General features: G+C 41.7%; 1 protein-coding gene across 6 annotated transcripts in view; it reads right to left on the bottom strand.

Annotated features, from left to right (window-relative positions):
* The window catches only part of LOC145342028 (uncharacterized), a 186529-nt gene extending 174559 nt beyond the window's left edge, over positions 1–11970 (bottom strand). For 5 of the 6 annotated variants that reach the window (XM_080187172.1, XM_080187176.1, XM_080187175.1 and 2 more), the window contains exons 1-4: positions 11862–11970; positions 4816–4930; positions 3574–3628; positions 815–884 (exon numbers count right to left, since the gene is read on the bottom strand). In XM_080187172.1, the coding sequence (XP_080043298.1) occupies positions 815–884; positions 3574–3628; positions 4816–4929 (239 nt within the window). In that variant the 5' untranslated portion in view covers position 4930; positions 11862–11970. Of the gene's footprint in view, positions 1–814; positions 885–3573; positions 3629–4815; positions 4931–5093; positions 5157–11861 lie in introns of all 6 variants that reach the window. The other variant, XM_080187173.1, reaches the window with a different exon arrangement.
* Positions 11971–17899: the final 5929 nt, after the last annotated feature.

Raw genomic sequence — 17899 nt, 5'->3', positions numbered from 1 at the left:
AATGCCAAGGGGACACAGCTTAATGGAGGCCAGGGCCTTATGGGGACAGGGCCTGATGGGAAATTGTCAGTGGGGGCGGGGCATCTTGTTGCCACCCTGCAATTGGGCACGGGTAGGAGGGAGGCCAGTGATCGGGGCTGGCCATTGGGGTTGGGGACGGGGGAGGCACAGCCAGCTGGGGAGCTGGAATGGCTAGTGGGGCGGTGGGGGGACAGAGTGGTTGGGCTGGCCAGAAATCAGGAGACCAGCAGACAGGAGCCACTGGGGATGTGCCGATCTTGGCGCTGACAGATCAGCACCTGCACAGCAACCTACTCAGTACTATGCTGCTGGCCTCTTCAGGGGAATAGGCCCTGAGCACCCCCCTGATTTTTTACGTGATTTACACAGTGCACTCAGCAGTGCACAGAGTGTGGGAGATTCCTCTCTGAGGCTCCCACTGAAAAACCACAGCATGATTTACTCCACTTTTCACACAATATGACACACAGAATTTGTTTTGGGAGAATCACCCCATATAGAATGCTGGATTTTAAAATGTACTAGATATAAATAGCACTTGATTCAGAGACTGGAAGACTTGGACATAAGGGATGTATTATTGTACTATTACAGTACAAGGCTATGGAAAATAATAATACTGTGCCAAAAATCAACTATTTCTATCAGTAGTCTGAACCTCTTGGAACAATGTTCATTACAAAGCGCATCCCAGGGAAAATATTAAAAACTATTAACATTTTATAAAAACAATCCTTTGTTTCAAATTGGTTGATATGACGAAGTGTAAGTTGACACAAGCTATGCCTCATACCTTGCCTCTGCACTGGGCACTGAAGTCTGATCAGGTTTAGGCTGTGTTTCTCCTGGGTCAGAACTAATACCTGCAATTAAAACACCTTAGATTAGGATGAGAACAGGAATAATTCTTTGCTTTGTCTCTAATTTGTGCAATAAATATGTTGCAAGCTTTTTCTTACAAAGACAAAGAAAGCATGTTACAACAAAAACAAGATACACAAATATTATTCCTGTCACATGTTATACAATCACAATGTGTATTTTTTAAAACATTTTTTCATGGGATGTGAGCCTCACTGACAAGGCCAACATTTGTTGCTCATCCTTAATTGTCCCTGAGAGGGTGATGGTGAGCTGCCTCCTAAACCGCTGCAGTCCATGTGTTACAGCGCTGTTAGGAAGTGAGTTCCAGAATCTTGATCCAGTTCCAGTGAAGGCATGGCATGATAGTTTTAAGTCTAAGTTCTAAACTAAAGGGAAATTGTTCAATTCTCTTTGCTGGGGATGGTCGTTGCCTGGCATTTGTGTGGTGTGAAATTTCTTGCCACTTATTCCCAAGCCCAGGCCTTGCTGCATGTGGGCATTGACTGCTTTGGTGTCGATGACCACTTCCATCACATTGCTGATGATCGAGAGTAGACTAATGGGGCAGTAATTAGTTGGATTGGATTTGTTCTGCTTTTGTGGTCAGGGCATGCCTGGGTTGATGCTGGGGCGATGCCAAATTTTGTAACTGTACTGGAACAGCCTGATCAGAAGTGCAACATGTTCTAGAGCGCTAGTCCTCAGTACTATTGCTGGAATATTGTCAGGTCTTACAGCCTTTCAGATATCCAGTCCTTCAGCTGTTCCTTGATATCACATGCAGTGAATTGAATTGGCTGAAGACTGGCACCTATGATGCTGGGGACCTCAGGAAGAGGCTGAGATGGATCATGCACCCACTCAACACTTCAGGCTGAAGATGGTTGCAAATGCTTCAGCTTTATTTTTTGCACTGATGTGCAGGGCTCCCCCATCAATGAGGATTGAACTATTTGTGCAATCTTATCCTCCTGTTTGTTTTTCATGCTAAATGTACAGGCATGAGGTTTCTTCCGAATCGAAGCCCATTAGCCCATTCCAACACCAGCACAAAATCTACACAATTGGAATTGTTTTTCTGTCAATTTGTCTCCAGATCTAAAAGTCTGGTGTAAGCTTCTGTAATTAACAGTGGCTTTCCCATCGCATTGCTGATGAACTATTGCAGGAATTAAGACCATTACTAAATAAAAATAATGGATTTTTGTAATGGGGGAATACTGCAAAAATGTTTAATCAAATATAATGTATTTATTTAATAAAATGGATTTGTGATCAAAAAAATTACGCTCAGCAAATCAGAATTTGGCAGCAACTGTGTCAGACATTAATTCAATTTCAAGATGATAATGAATTTATGAATTAATTAGAAAGAAATAGAACAGTTTTCCCAAAATAAATGAACCAGAGATTTGATCAAGTGATTGCAATAAAATGTATTAATGAAAAAATATATAAAAGATCCATCAATCAACTATGGCTACTCAAAATTCATTAATGACTATTATAAAATTAATAATGAAGGTAAAAAAAAGCGCCAGAAATTTTAAAAATTAATATTTGAGCTGTGCTGAGTGGGTATATTTTTAAATCAATATTAAAAAATTACTTGTTGTGGTGAGCTCTCCCCACTCTGAGCTCTTCAGTATCTCTCTTTTCCCTTTATTCAGTAACATCCTCTTCACCATCAGTCCCTTTTACTCACTATCATGCATCCCACTATCACCTTTGCTTCAAGGTGGCCAACAAAGATCAAGCTATGGGGCAAGCAAAAAATGCATCAAGCTCCAAACTTTAGAATAACTGAATTAAGCAGTTGCCACTGCTGAGGTGATTACTTTGATTAAAAGCATCCGCTGAGAAGCAAGGCCCGAGTGTCCAAACGTATGAAGAATGGTAAACATTGGGCATGGATCAGAAGATGATGGGGCAAAATGGGCTTCAGAGCACATGGGCACAAGACCATTGGAAAAAGAACATCAAGGAGAGGAGCCTGGAATGAGTTCATGACTAGGGAATAGAAGGAAGAAGATAGAACAGGGTCAAGTGGGAAGACAGAGCACAGTTCTCAGTGTGACCCTTGCTAAGTATGGGAAGGACAGAACCAGAGTAGGTCCTAATGTGGGATTCTTGGTACTCTTTTAGAATGGTGGAGGAAGGGAAACAGGTTGGCCAGTGGCCCAAAGCAGATTGTGAAGCACATCACAGAGTCTAATTCACTATGTGGAGGTGGTGTGGGGAATTTAGCTGATATAGATTTGTTCATAACTATGATGTATTCACTTTCTACACCTTGCATGCTTCATTTTCAATAACACGTTAACAGACATGTGCTGTGATCTGCAGCATTACTGAACATGAAGAATCAGAAATAAGTAAATAATTGGCATGGAAGAAAGATTTTCAAGTTAACGTCTACATTTAACTTCATCATGAAGATAACTAAATGACAAGAACATTAGCTGGGAAATTAATAGCATACACTCACAATCTTTCTTACTGTTGTGAAGGGGCTGTTTCAGCTCTATAAAGTAGGACATCATGTAACTTTAGTTGAGCATAACCACACGTAATGGATCACATAATCTGAGTATATGTAAACCATTATCTATGATACCATCACATAAAGGTATCAAAATTTGCAGACACTCACTAGTCTTAATGTAACTTAAATCTGGTTAGACTCACCTGGTTCATTTTTAGATGAAGAAGCTTGTCCTGTATTTTCAGCTTTCACTGTTTTCTATATTGGAAATAGAAACAGAAGACGACTCGGAAGAGTGAGAATTGAATTTTAAACCAATTGTTCATTGATATTTCAAATCATTAGGCACACTTCTAAAAACTACTAAAAGACAATTAGAAAACTGAAGGGATGCAGGAATTCTTCAATTCTAACTGAGAAGCAGGCCCACAACCCCCCAAATCCAGAAATGGTAAACTAGCCAATATTTAATCCTAGCTGAAAATTGCTCATATTCTTTCTAATTCCAATTGAATTGGATTATCCCTCAATCACATCTGAAATTGACCTGCATAGAACAAATGGAAGGTTTGAAATAAAAGGGACATTATGGTGAATTTATTTATTAAACGAAATTGCATCTCTAATGGACTCTTCCCCTGGTAGCTATTCTGGACCTTATGGCTGCTAATAGAATGGTATAATTTAGGGAAGCTATCATTACCATAACCTCTCCAAAAAATAAAGATTTTGTCCAATATGTCTTTTATTGATACAAACTAAATGTGGGATTCACTGTCACAAAGTGTACTTGTGGCAAATATTATAGGTGTATTTAAGGAAAAGCTAGGGGTGAGAGAGGTTATGCTGATAGGCTGAGATGAAGAGGGATAAGTGGAAGCTCATGTGAAACATAAACACTTGCTTGGGTCAGTTGGCCAAAATGGTCTGTTTCTGTGCTGTATGTTATGTAAAACAATTCTGTCAGCTTATGTAGCCAAGGTTTAGGTACCAGCAAGGTGCACCTAGTGGTGGATGAGTGGAATCTGTAAATGTAATGTGCGAGTCAATGATTGAGTTGAAGACCTTATTTGATATGTATGCATCAGCGGTTGAGTGATATCTTTGTTTCTTTGGAAGGAACTTTTCAAATGCAGGCAATAAAAATATAACAAAACTTACTCCAACTTATAAATCAAATAAAGAGTTTAATAAAGAAACATCATTACTCCAAACCTGGGGCCTCACCCTGGGGCCTAATTCTTATTTATAGTGGGTCAGCTGGTCAGCTGACCATCACATCATTCTGCAATCTCTTCCATGGTTCACTGGGTCAACTGACCCTTAAGCCTGTACCTATTGGCCACATTACACCCAATACAAAGTTATCATTGGTACATTCTAACAATCTTGACTTGCCCTAAAAAAGTTGCCACATGTTGATTAAATATAATGTTGGCTCTTACCTCTCCTTGCAATTCTTCTGCAGGCTGAGAGTCACCCTTAACCTCAGGTATGGTCTCAAGATGTTTGACTGGCTGAGGGGGTTGTGGGGCAACTTTTGCTATCCAGGTAAACATCCTGTTTCGGGGACATACAGAGAGATAAATCAGAGAGCCAAAATTATGATGTTAGAATCATAGATTGCAAATAGGTGTGATATTGTAAGTAGGGTATGATATTGTAACCACACTAATGCATCAGAATATGATCATACAATCATTAAGGTATAAAACAGACTTACCTTTAGTCCTTGGCTTGTGTGAAAATAACTTCATCACTTTTCTTGCTTTGAGCAGAATGTCCACTAAAGAATTAGGAGAGATCCAGAATTGGAACAACAACTGGGGTCATAGAGGAAGGAGAAATGCTAAAATGTTGACACTGAATGAAATAGCAACCTGATGTCTCAAGAGGCACAGTTGAGAATATTGGCTACAGAATAATGGGACAATAAACACCACAGATGTGCAGCAGGGTGGCTCGAGGGCAAAATGTTAGAAAAAGTTTTTGGAGAAATTCTCCACCAGGGCAAGTGTGCATAAATAAAAAGGCCCAATAGAAACCACAAGAGGTTAAGTAACACTGGTTTACACAGGGTTCCTGTCAACATTGGGACTTCCCAGTCAGCTTTGTAAGAGGCGGAACCTGAACCAGTCTAATACAAGGTCAGTAAGATCAAGAAAGCATGGCTGAGGCAAGGGATCCCCATGCCAGGAATTCCTGCTTCCCAAGCTTAGGAGAGTCCCAATATATCATTGGAAGCTGATATACCTGCACCAACAGGGTGTTCTGTTTTCCACAAGTGGTCCTAATGGGATGAACACAAGAAAGGAAAGTATCCTGACCACTGAAGAAGGTTAGATGCTTGAGAAGGAACCTTATAAGGGTGTACAGAAAGTAAATTAAGGACAATAATTATAGTTATTGAAGACAACAAAACACGGATGAAAAATTTATGAAAAGAACAACAGGGAAAAATTTAGGAGAAGATGATGTTTTGGAATATATAGATTGTGACCAAAACAACAAGTTACATTTATATAGTGTCTTCAACATAATAATCCATGCAAGATTTTCCAGTCTGTCAACATAACTTTACATTTCTTTTCTGAGGGTTGTGCTGATCATCCGAAAGGGTTTGATCAGGGGATTAAACTGGATAAGTTCCGCCAACAGCCATGGGGATCACAATGCATGAATAAACTCACTGCAGTGCTGGCAGTATGTGCAATTCATGCTGTCAAAGTAGACCTGCTGAGCACACACGCGTAGGTTCGGGATTGAAGAGGATAACTCTTACTGTCCAATAGCCAAACTTTGACTTGCGATGGTGAGGCAAAATGCAACAGGAACAGAGGGCCTCCGTGGAATGCAGGAATCATGATCACCGCCAAGAAGGCAAGGGTTGATCTTCATGGTGCACACCAGCAGTGAGAGGGGTGGAAACCCTTTTAGCTGAGAAAAATGGCCGAGTTCGCATGAGGCACACACAGAGTAATGGATCCAGTCAATGGCACCTTGCTCCTTGGGGAAGGCAGCAATCTGAGCAAATCCTTCCTGCTCACTCTGCCTGCTTGCCTCTGGTGAGAGGGAGTGAGATGAAATGATCTCTCTTTGCATATTGAGACTCACCATCCTCATGCAACGGAGTGTTGGAAACTATCGTTTATGTCAACAGTAGCCAAGAAAGAACAGTTGCATAAAAAGTTAAAGAGCTGTAGTCACCTGGATAGCACAATGCTCTCCATGTGTGAGGTTGGGATTGTGAATGCAGCAGTTTACAGATTTCAGTCACAACTCTTTAGGGAAACAAAGATGTCCTTAGTATTGGTTGCCATTGAAGCTGAGATAAAAGGGTTGCTCCCTAAAGACCCTGGATTGATATGGACTCCCGTTTCCCCCCTTCCTCCCCTCTCCAGCTTGCCCTGTCCTGTGCAGGCCCTGCTCATTCTCAACTAAACTCAATTCCAAGAGGATGGCCTACCAGACCATCTGTATGTGGAAGCAACCCTGTTTAAAACCAAATCTTTAAATCACCAAAACGCACTTCAGTACCAGTCAGATCATTCTCGGGTGCCAATTGAAGCTTTTAACAAGCACGAGACAGCATTCAAAATGAGAATTGCAGCAACAGCTAGAAACCCATCCCCCGCCCCGAAACTAGCCTGTTAGCCGCCCATGATCCTTTTAAATTGTGCGCATGCAGTGCCCTTCAAGCCAGTTAAAGTTATGTTCAGCTGTGTAAAGTTAAGACAGTAAGAAGTCTCATAACACCAGGTTAAAGTCCAACAAGTTTATTTGATAGTGGGTTTACTACCAAATAAGCCTGTTGGACTTTAACCTGGCATTGTGAGACTTCTTATTGTGTTTACCCCAGTCCAACGCCAGCATCTCCACATCAAAGTTAAGACAGGACAGAGATTGGAACATGGTATTCAAAAGTGGCAGTGCCGGCAATAAATCAACATTGCAAACTGGTTGACATATTCAGTCTGCTCTACTTGCTATGTCATCCAAATTCCCTCCCATAGGGCTTTCAGTGAGTTCTATGTGCAATAGGCACTGGTTAGCAGTGGATAGTCTATAACAAGCACTGGCTATTTTAACAGTGGGTGCTGTACAATAACAGACACAGAGTTTTGTTGCTTTCCAATTGACGCACTATAGAGTAATAAACTGTAAAATCCTGAGTGCACTGTGAAATACAGGCTATAACACTGAACACACTGTAGAATAATATGGATGTTGATTGTGCAATAGTATTTAAGTCATGCAGACTAAGCAGTTTCTATCAAATGCCCTTTTGGACTATGAAATGACTGTACAATCAGCACTATGTACTGCAGAATAGCAGGCAATCATTACACAGTCAGTCATCACTAAATTCACCACTGCACAATGATATAAACTGCTGAGTACTAGAATAGGTTTACTCCTCTTCACTGCTGAGGTGGAAGCCAGGCAGAATGTATGCAGTGTGACATGCATTCTGCCTGACCAATTCTGGACCCTTCTAATCTGCATTTGTGTAATGTATCCTAGATAAAATCCTCTTTGGCAGAGCCTTGTTCATAGAGACAGGGAGTGGAATTCATGATGTATAATTTTAGTGCATACCATTTTTATTCTTTCATGATAGTAGATATCGCTGGCTAGGCAAACAATTATTTTCCATCCTCATTGCCCCTGAGTAAGTGATGATGAGCTGCCTTCTCGATCTGCTGCAGGTCATGTGGTGTACGTACACCCACAGCGCTATTAGCAAGGAAGTTCCAGAATTTTGGACAAGCGAAGGAACACCAACGTATTTCTAAGTCAGAAGGGTGTAAGGCTTGGAGGAGAACTTCCAAGTGGTAGTGCTGCCATGCATTTGCTGCCCTTTTAGGTAGCAGATGGCACAGGTTTAGAAGGTGCTGTTGAAGAATGTTTGGAAAGTTGCTGCAGTGTGTCTTGTAGATGGTACCCATTGCTGCCATTGTGCATCATGGTGGAGGAATTGAATTTTTAAGGTGATAGATGTAGACCCAATCAAGTAGGTTCCTTTGTTCTGGATGTTGTTGGTTTTCTTGAGCGCTGTTGGAGCTGCACTCATCCAGGCAAGTGGAGAGTATTCCATCATAGTCCTGACTTACACCCTGTAGATGTTGAACAGGCTTTGGGGAGTCATGAAGTGAGTTACTCTCCCTGATGTGCTCTGTAGCCACAGTATTTATATTGTTGATCCAATTCAGTTCCTAGTGAATAGTAACACCAGGATTTGAATAGTGGGAGATGGTGCGAATTCAGGCCATTGAATGTCATGGAGAGATGGTTAGATTCTTTCTTATTGAAGATGGTCATTCCTTAGCATCTGTGTGGTACAAATGTGACTTGCCAATTATCAGCCTAAAACTGAATGCTTTCCTGATCTTGCTGCATATACCTGCAAGAAAATGATGTGCACGCCCAAATAATGACTCTCTGATCCCACCTACATGACTAAACCTACTTAGAAAATAAACGTTCCACCTTCCCTCAGAGAAATCTCGCTAGAAGATAAATGAGGACAGCGTCCAAGTACAATGGGTCTTCAATCATATTTTCTTTTTTTTTGTGCAATGGCATGACTGTCCTCAAAGAGACATCTAGGAACTGCTCAGAGAAAGGGGTGACCAAACATTCTGCAACTGAATTTTGTGAGGTTACGAGAAGCCAGATTCTCCTGATATAAGAATAGAAGAACAGAAAAAATAGAAGCAGGAAAAGACAATATAGCTCAACAAGCCTGTTCCATCACTCAACATAATGAGATCACCCCTCATCCTTCTAAACTCCATTGAGTATGGACTCAGAGTCCTCAAATGCTCCTCGTACATCAAACTTTTCATTCCCAGGATCATTCTTGTGAATCTCATCTGGAGGGTCGTCTGGACTCTCTCCAAGGCCAGCACATCTCTCTGTAGAGATGAGGCTCAAAATTGCTCACAATATTCCGAATGTGTTCTAACCAGAGCCATATAAAGCCTCCCTGCTATTGTATTCAAGTCCTCTCGAAATGAATGCTAACATCGCATCTGACAGTCCTTCTCCACCTTGGTTAAGTTAAAGCCATTTTTACTACTCTGACCATATTTACTGGTGTGCTCTTATATTTTATGTTCTCTCTCCTTTCCAGGCCTACAATCCCCTTCCTAAATTACCCGGTCCAGATGGCTTCCATGGGTGGGCTGCTGAATACTTGGGCCCCTCTCTTTGATGAATTGTTCCAAACGTGTGAACACTGGCTGACAGAATGGTACTGAGGCCTGACCATGAAAACTGATTTATCATCAATCAATTGCATTGGTGGGTGGTGAGTTGGCTCTTCCCACTTGCTGTCTAATGCAGATAGTTACATGGATTACCCTACTGCTGTTATAACAGTGACCGTGGAACAGTGAAGTTCCATTGCTAATTGAACTGATATAAATGGCAGAGTCAGCCGTCTGCCAATTCTCATCATTGTTCCCACAAGATCAGTGGAAATTCCCAGTTTTAAGTATTCCAAGTGGATTTCATTCTGGGTGCATTTTGGGCACATACCCATCAGAATTGGGCTGGTGACTTGCTGATGGAATCGGCACCACATCCTAAAGTCCAGCACTCTCTTGGTTGAGCACATTGTCCCCCAGTTCCTAAGCAATGCTGCCATTTGTCTTCCACCTGTCCCAGGCCTGATCCATGCAGCTGAGTTGAACTTCCGCTGGACTAGCAGACGTAACACTTTCTTTCACCCTGGTAGATTCTAGAAGTGACCAAATAACATACAAGGTGGGAATCCTTTATCTTGCCTTCATCCCCCACCCTGAGCCCATGTCCTCTCTGACATAGAAAACCAAGCTTGAACAGATGGAATTCCAACTCAAATCAAGGTCCACAAAAATTAGCAGCAGGGTTCGCCCTGATGTATTCAGGTTCCAGCCTGTTTTGCTGGCTTGCTGTCTGATATATGGAAATAATGAACTATAAGGGCTGTGGATTTCCAGGCTTCCTAGCTGATCACTGTCACAGATTCTGAATGTATAAATAAGGACTCAGTAAAATTATATTGCTGCTGCTGTGTAACATTAGTGAACACACAGGCAATGATCATAATATGCTAAGATCATATGAAATAGGAGCAGGAGTCAGCCATTAGGCCCATCAAGCATACTGCGCCTTTCAATAAGATCATGGGTTATTTAGTTATGGCTTTAACTACGCTTTCCTGCCTGTCTTCCCTACCCCATTCCCCATAATCTTTGACTCCTTGTAGATCAAAAATATGTTTAACTCATCCTTGAATATATTCAATCACCCAGGCTCCACTGCTCTCTGAGGGAGAGAATTCCAAAGACTAACAACCGTTTCCCTCCTCATCTCTGTCTTAAATGGGAGGCCTTTTTAAAAATACTGTGACCACCTAATTCTAGATATTTCCACAAGGGGAAACATTCTCTCAGTGCCTAATCTATAAGCCTCCCCAGAATCCTACAAGATTCAATAAGATCATCTCACATTCTTTTAAATTCCAGTGAGCGTAAGTCCAACCTGCTTAATCTATCCTTCTAAGACAAGACCTTCTTCCAAAGAATCAGCCCAGTGAACTTCCTCTGAACTATCTCCAATGCACGTCCTTAAGGAGACCAAAACCGTACCCCTCCTCTAGATATGGCTTCCAATGCCCCGACAGTTGTACAAAGACTTCCCTACTTTTATACTCCATACCCTTTGTAATAAAGGCCAACGTTTCCTTCCTAATTACTTGCTGTACATGCATGATAGCTTTTGGTGATTTGTGTACAAAGCCACCCAGATCCTTCTACTGCAGCAATCTACAACCTCACCTTATAATTTTTTTAAAATTTGATATTGTGAGCATTGGAATATTTGTTGTATAATGCAGCAGCATAATACAGCGAATAGTACTGTACAATAATCCACTCAAATTGTATAATCAGTGAATGTATCATCAATACAACAGTAACAGGTACAGGAATAAAACCTGACTGGCTTGGGTAGATTTTTAACTGAGATTTTTGTCATTTCTTTTCATTCAAAGCAACTGAATATCAAAATCTTTCAGAAAGAGTAAGTGAAAATGGTGCTTAATGGGTCACTAATGTTGCACTCACTTTATACTGATTATCTGCTTTAAGACTATAACACAGCCATAAATGGCTTTGCGATATGCTGCAGTCTTTCCATGAGCTACTCCACATATAAGCAAGGTAGTGTCATCAAGTTACTGAAACTTCATTGACATTGTTCAATATCTGATATTCCATGTGATTACAGAATATTGTAATCTGCTGTTCAGTTACTTCTCGCTATTACTATGTAAAGTAGACAAATCCTTATCCAATTAAAAAAATACAGAAGTACGGGTAAAGGGCAGATTTCAAATCTGCAGATGCAGCTGACTATGATTCTATTCCTTCTCACCCACCCCAGAAGATTACAAGACAAGTGTATGCCTTCAAGCGCCAAAATTGAAACGGCCCAGATTTACCTGTGGTATTGGAGAGGTTACTGAGTGGGCTCCATTCCTGAAAGTTGCAGCTCCGTGTTTAAGCCTGTGCGTGTGAATTACTGTTCCCAGGCAGTATAGGACACCGGAGGGGGGATTAAGCAACCTGCCTGGAAAGATTAAGGTGGTGAAGGACGTTTCTCCACTGTAAAGTCACAGAGATGTGAAAAAGGAAGAGGGAGAAGAAGAAAGTGAAGGAAAGAAAAATAATGAGAGCAAAGAAAGGGGATAAGGAAACAGGAAAAGAGGTGAAAATGACTGCAGGGAAGACAAAAGCAGAAGTTAAAAGAAAAGAAATTGGTGAAAAAGGGAATACTGAGCAACATACTACTACAGAAAAGCACAGCATCCTCCTGTCTGATTATATAGGGAATTGAATCATAGCAATGAAACAAAGGAGGAGGCCCTGCAACTCTTTCCTTTCCAAGTGTAGATCAAATTCCCTTTGATAGTTACAATGCAATCTGTCAGTCAGCCTTGCATTCAATCTTTGGTGATGTTTAAAATCTTATATTAATTATACAGGCCTGTCTAATTTTAACATTGATATGTTCCAACCGTTCATCACATGGGGACCGAATTCAGTCTTAGAGAAGAATGATAAGCAAGAGAAACAGAAATAAAATTGATTAAACATCGACACTAAAGATAGTTCAAGAGGAATTGAAACAAAATGTGAATTGTGTATGGATGCTCCACCACCTCATACTTCTCTGGGCAAATGCACATGTGGTGTTTTTTTTGCTATAAATTTATTTGCATATAATGCCACAGTCAGGGTACAGGGAGCATAAACCCCAGCCTTATTGTTACTCTTTCACACCCTAATTCTCTGCAATATTGATGGGACAAACCCCTGGAACTTTAGAATTGTGGCAGATAATGAACAAATAAAGCAACTGGAACAATTCAGAATCATAAACAACTTTAATGACTGCCACCAAGTTGTGCCATTCTGTTCACAACCAGCTACATAGAAATAGAGAGTAGGGGAAAGTGGAGGGTAACATAATCATAGAGTATGGATTTGTAAAGGGTAGGCATTGCTGACAAATCTGATTGAATTCTTTGAAGGGGGGTTTCCAGTAGTGGACTGGGGAATATCTCTGGGTGTTGATTATATAGACTTTCAGGAGGCTTAAGGGTGGCAGAGTGGCACTGTGGTTAACACAGCTGCTTCACAGCGCCAAGGACCAGGTTCAACTCCAGCCTTGGTTGACTGTCTGTGTGGAGATTGCACTTCTTCCTGTGTCTGTGTGGGTTTTCTCAGGGTGGTCTGGTTCCCTCTCACAGTCCAAAGATATGCAGGTTAGATGGTAAGTGTATGGAGTTATGGGAAAAGGGTGGGGGAGAAGGCCTGGGTACAATATTCTGTTAGAACGTTGGCACAGACATGATGGGCCAAATGGTCTCTTCTGCTCTGTAAGGATTCTGTGATAAAAAACTTTGTTAAAGCTGATTGAATTGAAAGCAAATTATTGACCTGGTTAGGAAATAGGCTGAATGAAAAAGTTTAAAGTTTATTTAACATTGTCACAAGTAGGTTTACATTAACACTGTAATGAAGTTACTGTGAAAATCCCCTAGCTGCCACACTCTGGTGCCTGTTCAGGTACACTGAGGGAGAATTTAGCATGGCCAATGCACCTAACAGCACGTCTTTCAGATTGGGGGAGGAAACGGAGCATCCAGAGAAAACCCACATGGACACAGGAGGAACAGATTCTGCACAGTGATCCAAGCTGGAAAACGTACCCAGGTCCCTAGCATTGGGAGGCAGCAGTGCTAAACACTGTGTCACAATGCCACCAGAAGAAGGCAGCGAGTAAGAATTATGGACAGGCATCTATCTGGTGGAATGTAACCAATGGTGTAATGTAAGAATCTTTGTTGGGAACTCAAAGCATCAATGTAAGAAGCCATGAATAGATACAGAAAAAAAATCAAAAAGTTAGTGGTATGTTATCCTTTACATTATTTTTAAATTCTTGCATAGGATGTGGGCATCATTGGCTCAGCCAGCATTTTTATTGCCCATCTCTAATTGCCCTTGAGAAGGTGGTGGTGAGCTGCCTTTTTGAACTGCTGCAATCCATGTATACCTACAGTGCTGTTAGGGAGGGAATTCCAGGATTTTGATCCAGCAACAGTGGAGGGATGGTGATATATTTCCAAGTCAGGATAGCATATGGTTGGAAGAGAACCTGCAGGTGGTGATGTCCCCAGGTAATCGCTGCCTTTGTCCTGCTAGGTGGTAGAGGCCACAGGTTGGAAGGTACTATTGAAGGAACCTTAGTTGAAATGTATCTTGTAGATGGTACACAGTGCTACCACTGTGCAGAGGTACTGGAGAGAGTGGATATTGGAGGTGATGAATGGGTGTCAATTTGGGTTGCTTCATCTGGATGTTGTCGAGCTTCTTGAGTGTTTACGTAGCTGCATTCATCCTGGCAAGTGGAGAATATTCCATCACATTCCTGACTTGTGCCTTGTAAATGGTGGACAGGCTTTAGGGAGTCAGGAGGTGAATTACACACCACAGGACTTCTAGCTTATGACCTGCTCTTGTAGCCATTGTATTTATCTGGCTAGTCCAATTCAGTTTCTGGTCAATGGTAACCTCAAGATGTTGTTAATGGGGATTGACCGGGGATTGAGCTATTGACTGTCAAAGGAAGATGGTTAGAATCTCTCAAGTTGGAGATGATCATTGCCTGGCGTTTGTCTGGCACAAATATTGTTTGCCACTTACCAGCCCAAGCCTGGACATTGTCCAGATTTTGATGCATGTGGACATGGATTGCATCAGTACCTAAGGATTTGTGAATGGTGCTGAACACAGAGTGACTGAATGTGGCTGAACATCTGGAAGGCTAGTATATAAGGGGGTAGGAGTTATTCTACAGTTATTCTAAACCCTGGTTTGACCACCACTGAGGGATTGTGAGCAATTCTGGAACCACACCTTGGAAAGGAAAAACAGACCTCGGGGCAGTGCTGCATAGATTTACTAGATTGACAGCTGGATTTTAAAGGTTAAGCTACAAGGAGGGATTAAACAAACTAGAGTTACATTTCCTGAAATTTAAAAGCTGAAGTTGTGTTTTAATGAAAGAATTGAAAATACAAAAAGGAAAAGATAGTGTTCAGAGTGACAAATATTTCTGCTAGTTGGAAAGTCAAGGACTGGAGGCAATGTTCAAGTTTAATTGTTGTAGGTTGCTCAATTTTTTCAGTGTATTGTGCACTATTTACTGTAGAACAAAGCCTATGTTGTACTTCTTAGCTGCACTATTTTATACCCATGCAGCTTAGCAAGATCATTTCTGGGGGCCTGAACAATCAGGTAGGCATCTCAAGAGTGAAATTAGGAAACAGATCTTCACACAAAGAGTGGTAGAAATTTGGAGTACAATTCCACAAATGGGAATTGATGTTAGGTCAATTGATAACTTTAAAATTCAGGTTGATTTACATTTATTAACCAAAGATTTTAAGGGATAAGAGGAAGAAGTTGGTATATCAGCCATGATCTCACGGAGTGACAGAATAGATTTGAGGGATGAAGTGGCCTATCCCAGTTACTATTTGACTGGAGCAGTGTGCTCTACAAGGAATATGATGTGAACGAAATATGGGACTGGATAATATGGGGGTGCGGATGGGATGGAGTGAGAGGGAGAGTGGAGGTTGTAGACGGCATATCAACCCTGGAAAACAATGTCAATGCGGAGCCAATTTGCTCCATGCCAACCCACCCTGCAGCCATAAAGTGCTGCAGGGTGACTAAACAAGAACAAAGGTGAACTTCCACGGCACACTGAGCAGAACGTCTCACACTCTGAAACTGCCAGCTGATCTGACTGGCTAGCAGCAGTGTCAATGCAGCAGGTGAGCCTGGGGTTTGTGCTGGGAGAGCGGGGGTCGGTTGGAAAAAGGGGTAAAATGGGGAAGGGGTACATTTGGAAGGTCTAATACAGGTAAGAAATATACAGTATTGATAGGCAGAGGGATCTGGGTGTACAGATGCACAGGTCATTGAAAGTGACAACGCAGGTGGAGAAGGTAGTCAGGAAGGCATATGGCATGCCTTCATCGGCTGGGGCATTGAGTTTAAAAATTGGCAAGCCATGTTACAGCTTTACAAAACCGTACTTGGCCGCACTTGGAATGTAGTGTTCAGTTCTGGTCGCCACACTACTAGAAGGATGTGGAGACTTTGGCGCATGTACTGAAAAGATTTACCAGGATGTTGCCTGGTATGGAGGGCATTAGCTATGAGGAGAGGTTGGAGAAACTTGTTTTTTTCTCACTGGAATGACGGAAGTTGAGGGGCAACCTGATAGAAGTCTACAAGATTATGAGGGGTATGGACAGAGTGGATAGTCAGAAGCTTTTTCCCAGGTTGGAAGAGTCAATTACTAGGGGGCGTGGGTTTAAAGTGCGAAGGGCAAGGTTTAACGGAGATATACGAGGCAAATTTTTTATACAGAGGGTGGTGGGTGCCTGGAACTTGCTGCTGAGGGAGGTGGTGGAAGCCGATACAATAGTGACATTTAAGGGGAGTCTTGATGAATACAAAAATAGGATGGGAATAGAGGGATACAGTCCCTGGAAGGCAGCATGGTCAGTGCAGGTTTGGAGGGCTAACGGGCCTGTTCCTGTGCTGTAGATTTCTTTGTTCTTTCTTTGTTCTTTAGATGAGTTTACAGGAGGGAATGTATAGGGAGGAAGTAGCATTTGGCCTAAGGGGAGCTGCCCTGCAATTAGCAAAGGATAGCTCCCAAAAAGTGAACTCCTCCCACCCTGTCCCACCCTTCAACACCGCTTTCTAATCATCCTTAAAGTAAATCAGTGAATAAACAATCGAGCTTCCCACCTGGTTGCAATTCTTTTTGGCAAATCAATTTAACTGAATTAAACCAGAGAGATAAAGTAAAACGGACAGCCCCTTAAAGGGGAAGGGGAGGAGGGAGGATGGGCCAAAACAAAAAACAAAGCCTAAAGGAAACTTCAAACATTAAACCAAAATGTGATTAGCGGGGTCAGTAATACGTCCCAGTCCCTGTGGAGCGCAACAAGTACAGAAAACCTCAACAGTGCCTGTGGACATTGCATGCTCCCTCTCCAGGGATACCCAGCCTCAGATATAGCCACAGTAGAGGATCAGACAGTCAGGCTGGATGACCCCTCAGTTGCCTGCCACCTGGACCTGTTTATGGCAAGCTTGGCCCACCTGGCCCACCTAGTATGAGGCTTGGCACTTGCCCTGTCATACGTGTTTGTCCCCCTTCAGGAAACATGCCCACCAGGGGCAAGTTAAGTTCAGTCCATAAAAGTGTACCCAGGGTTAAACACTGGCGTCTGTGGACATGTGCTTGATCAGAGAGATATGTTTTCTCAGTGTATTCTAGAAATGTTTATTCTACCAGACAAATAGGCATCTACATGATACTAATAATCTACACATAGTTACTGGCAAGTAAAAAGGCTTTGAATCAGGCCAGCAGTTCAGAACCAGATATCCAAATGCAGAAAGAAATCTCCTGCCAGTAGAAACTATGTCATGAGTCTGATCCAGGTTTTGCTGACAGGCTTATAGATTAATGAGCTGATTATAATTCAAACACTGATTAACTGCCACAATCTGGAGGAGGAGAAAAACATTTCCTTTCAAGTGAAAATATTTATTTAAAGATAGCAACAAACTTAAAATAGACACATCGCGTTGATTGTATGACTGGAATTGCCAAATTGATCTTAATTTACCCACAAGCAGTACATTAGTGATCAGTTATCAATTCTTTCTCACTTCATTCAGGCTGTGGCAGAGTAGCAGACTCAAACTCCCCCATCACCATCAAAGGGAGTCAGTTCTGTGTTATAATGTCACTGACATTGTGATTACTTTCATCTATAGTTTTCCCAGTAGTTGAATCCGTTTGGTTTATGCAATCAGAAATGAATATTTATCAACTGCCTTTATCTCAATGATATGGAAGATCAAACATCCTAATTTA

This window comes from Carcharhinus amblyrhynchos, chromosome 4, assembly GCF_965287045.1.
Source record: "Carcharhinus amblyrhynchos chromosome 4, sCarAmb.v2.hapA, whole genome shotgun sequence".
Taxonomy (NCBI): Eukaryota; Metazoa; Chordata; class Chondrichthyes; order Carcharhiniformes; family Carcharhinidae; genus Carcharhinus; species Carcharhinus amblyrhynchos.
The sequence above is the reverse complement of the archived record's forward strand: the minus strand, read 5'-3'. Positions and strand labels throughout refer to the sequence as shown.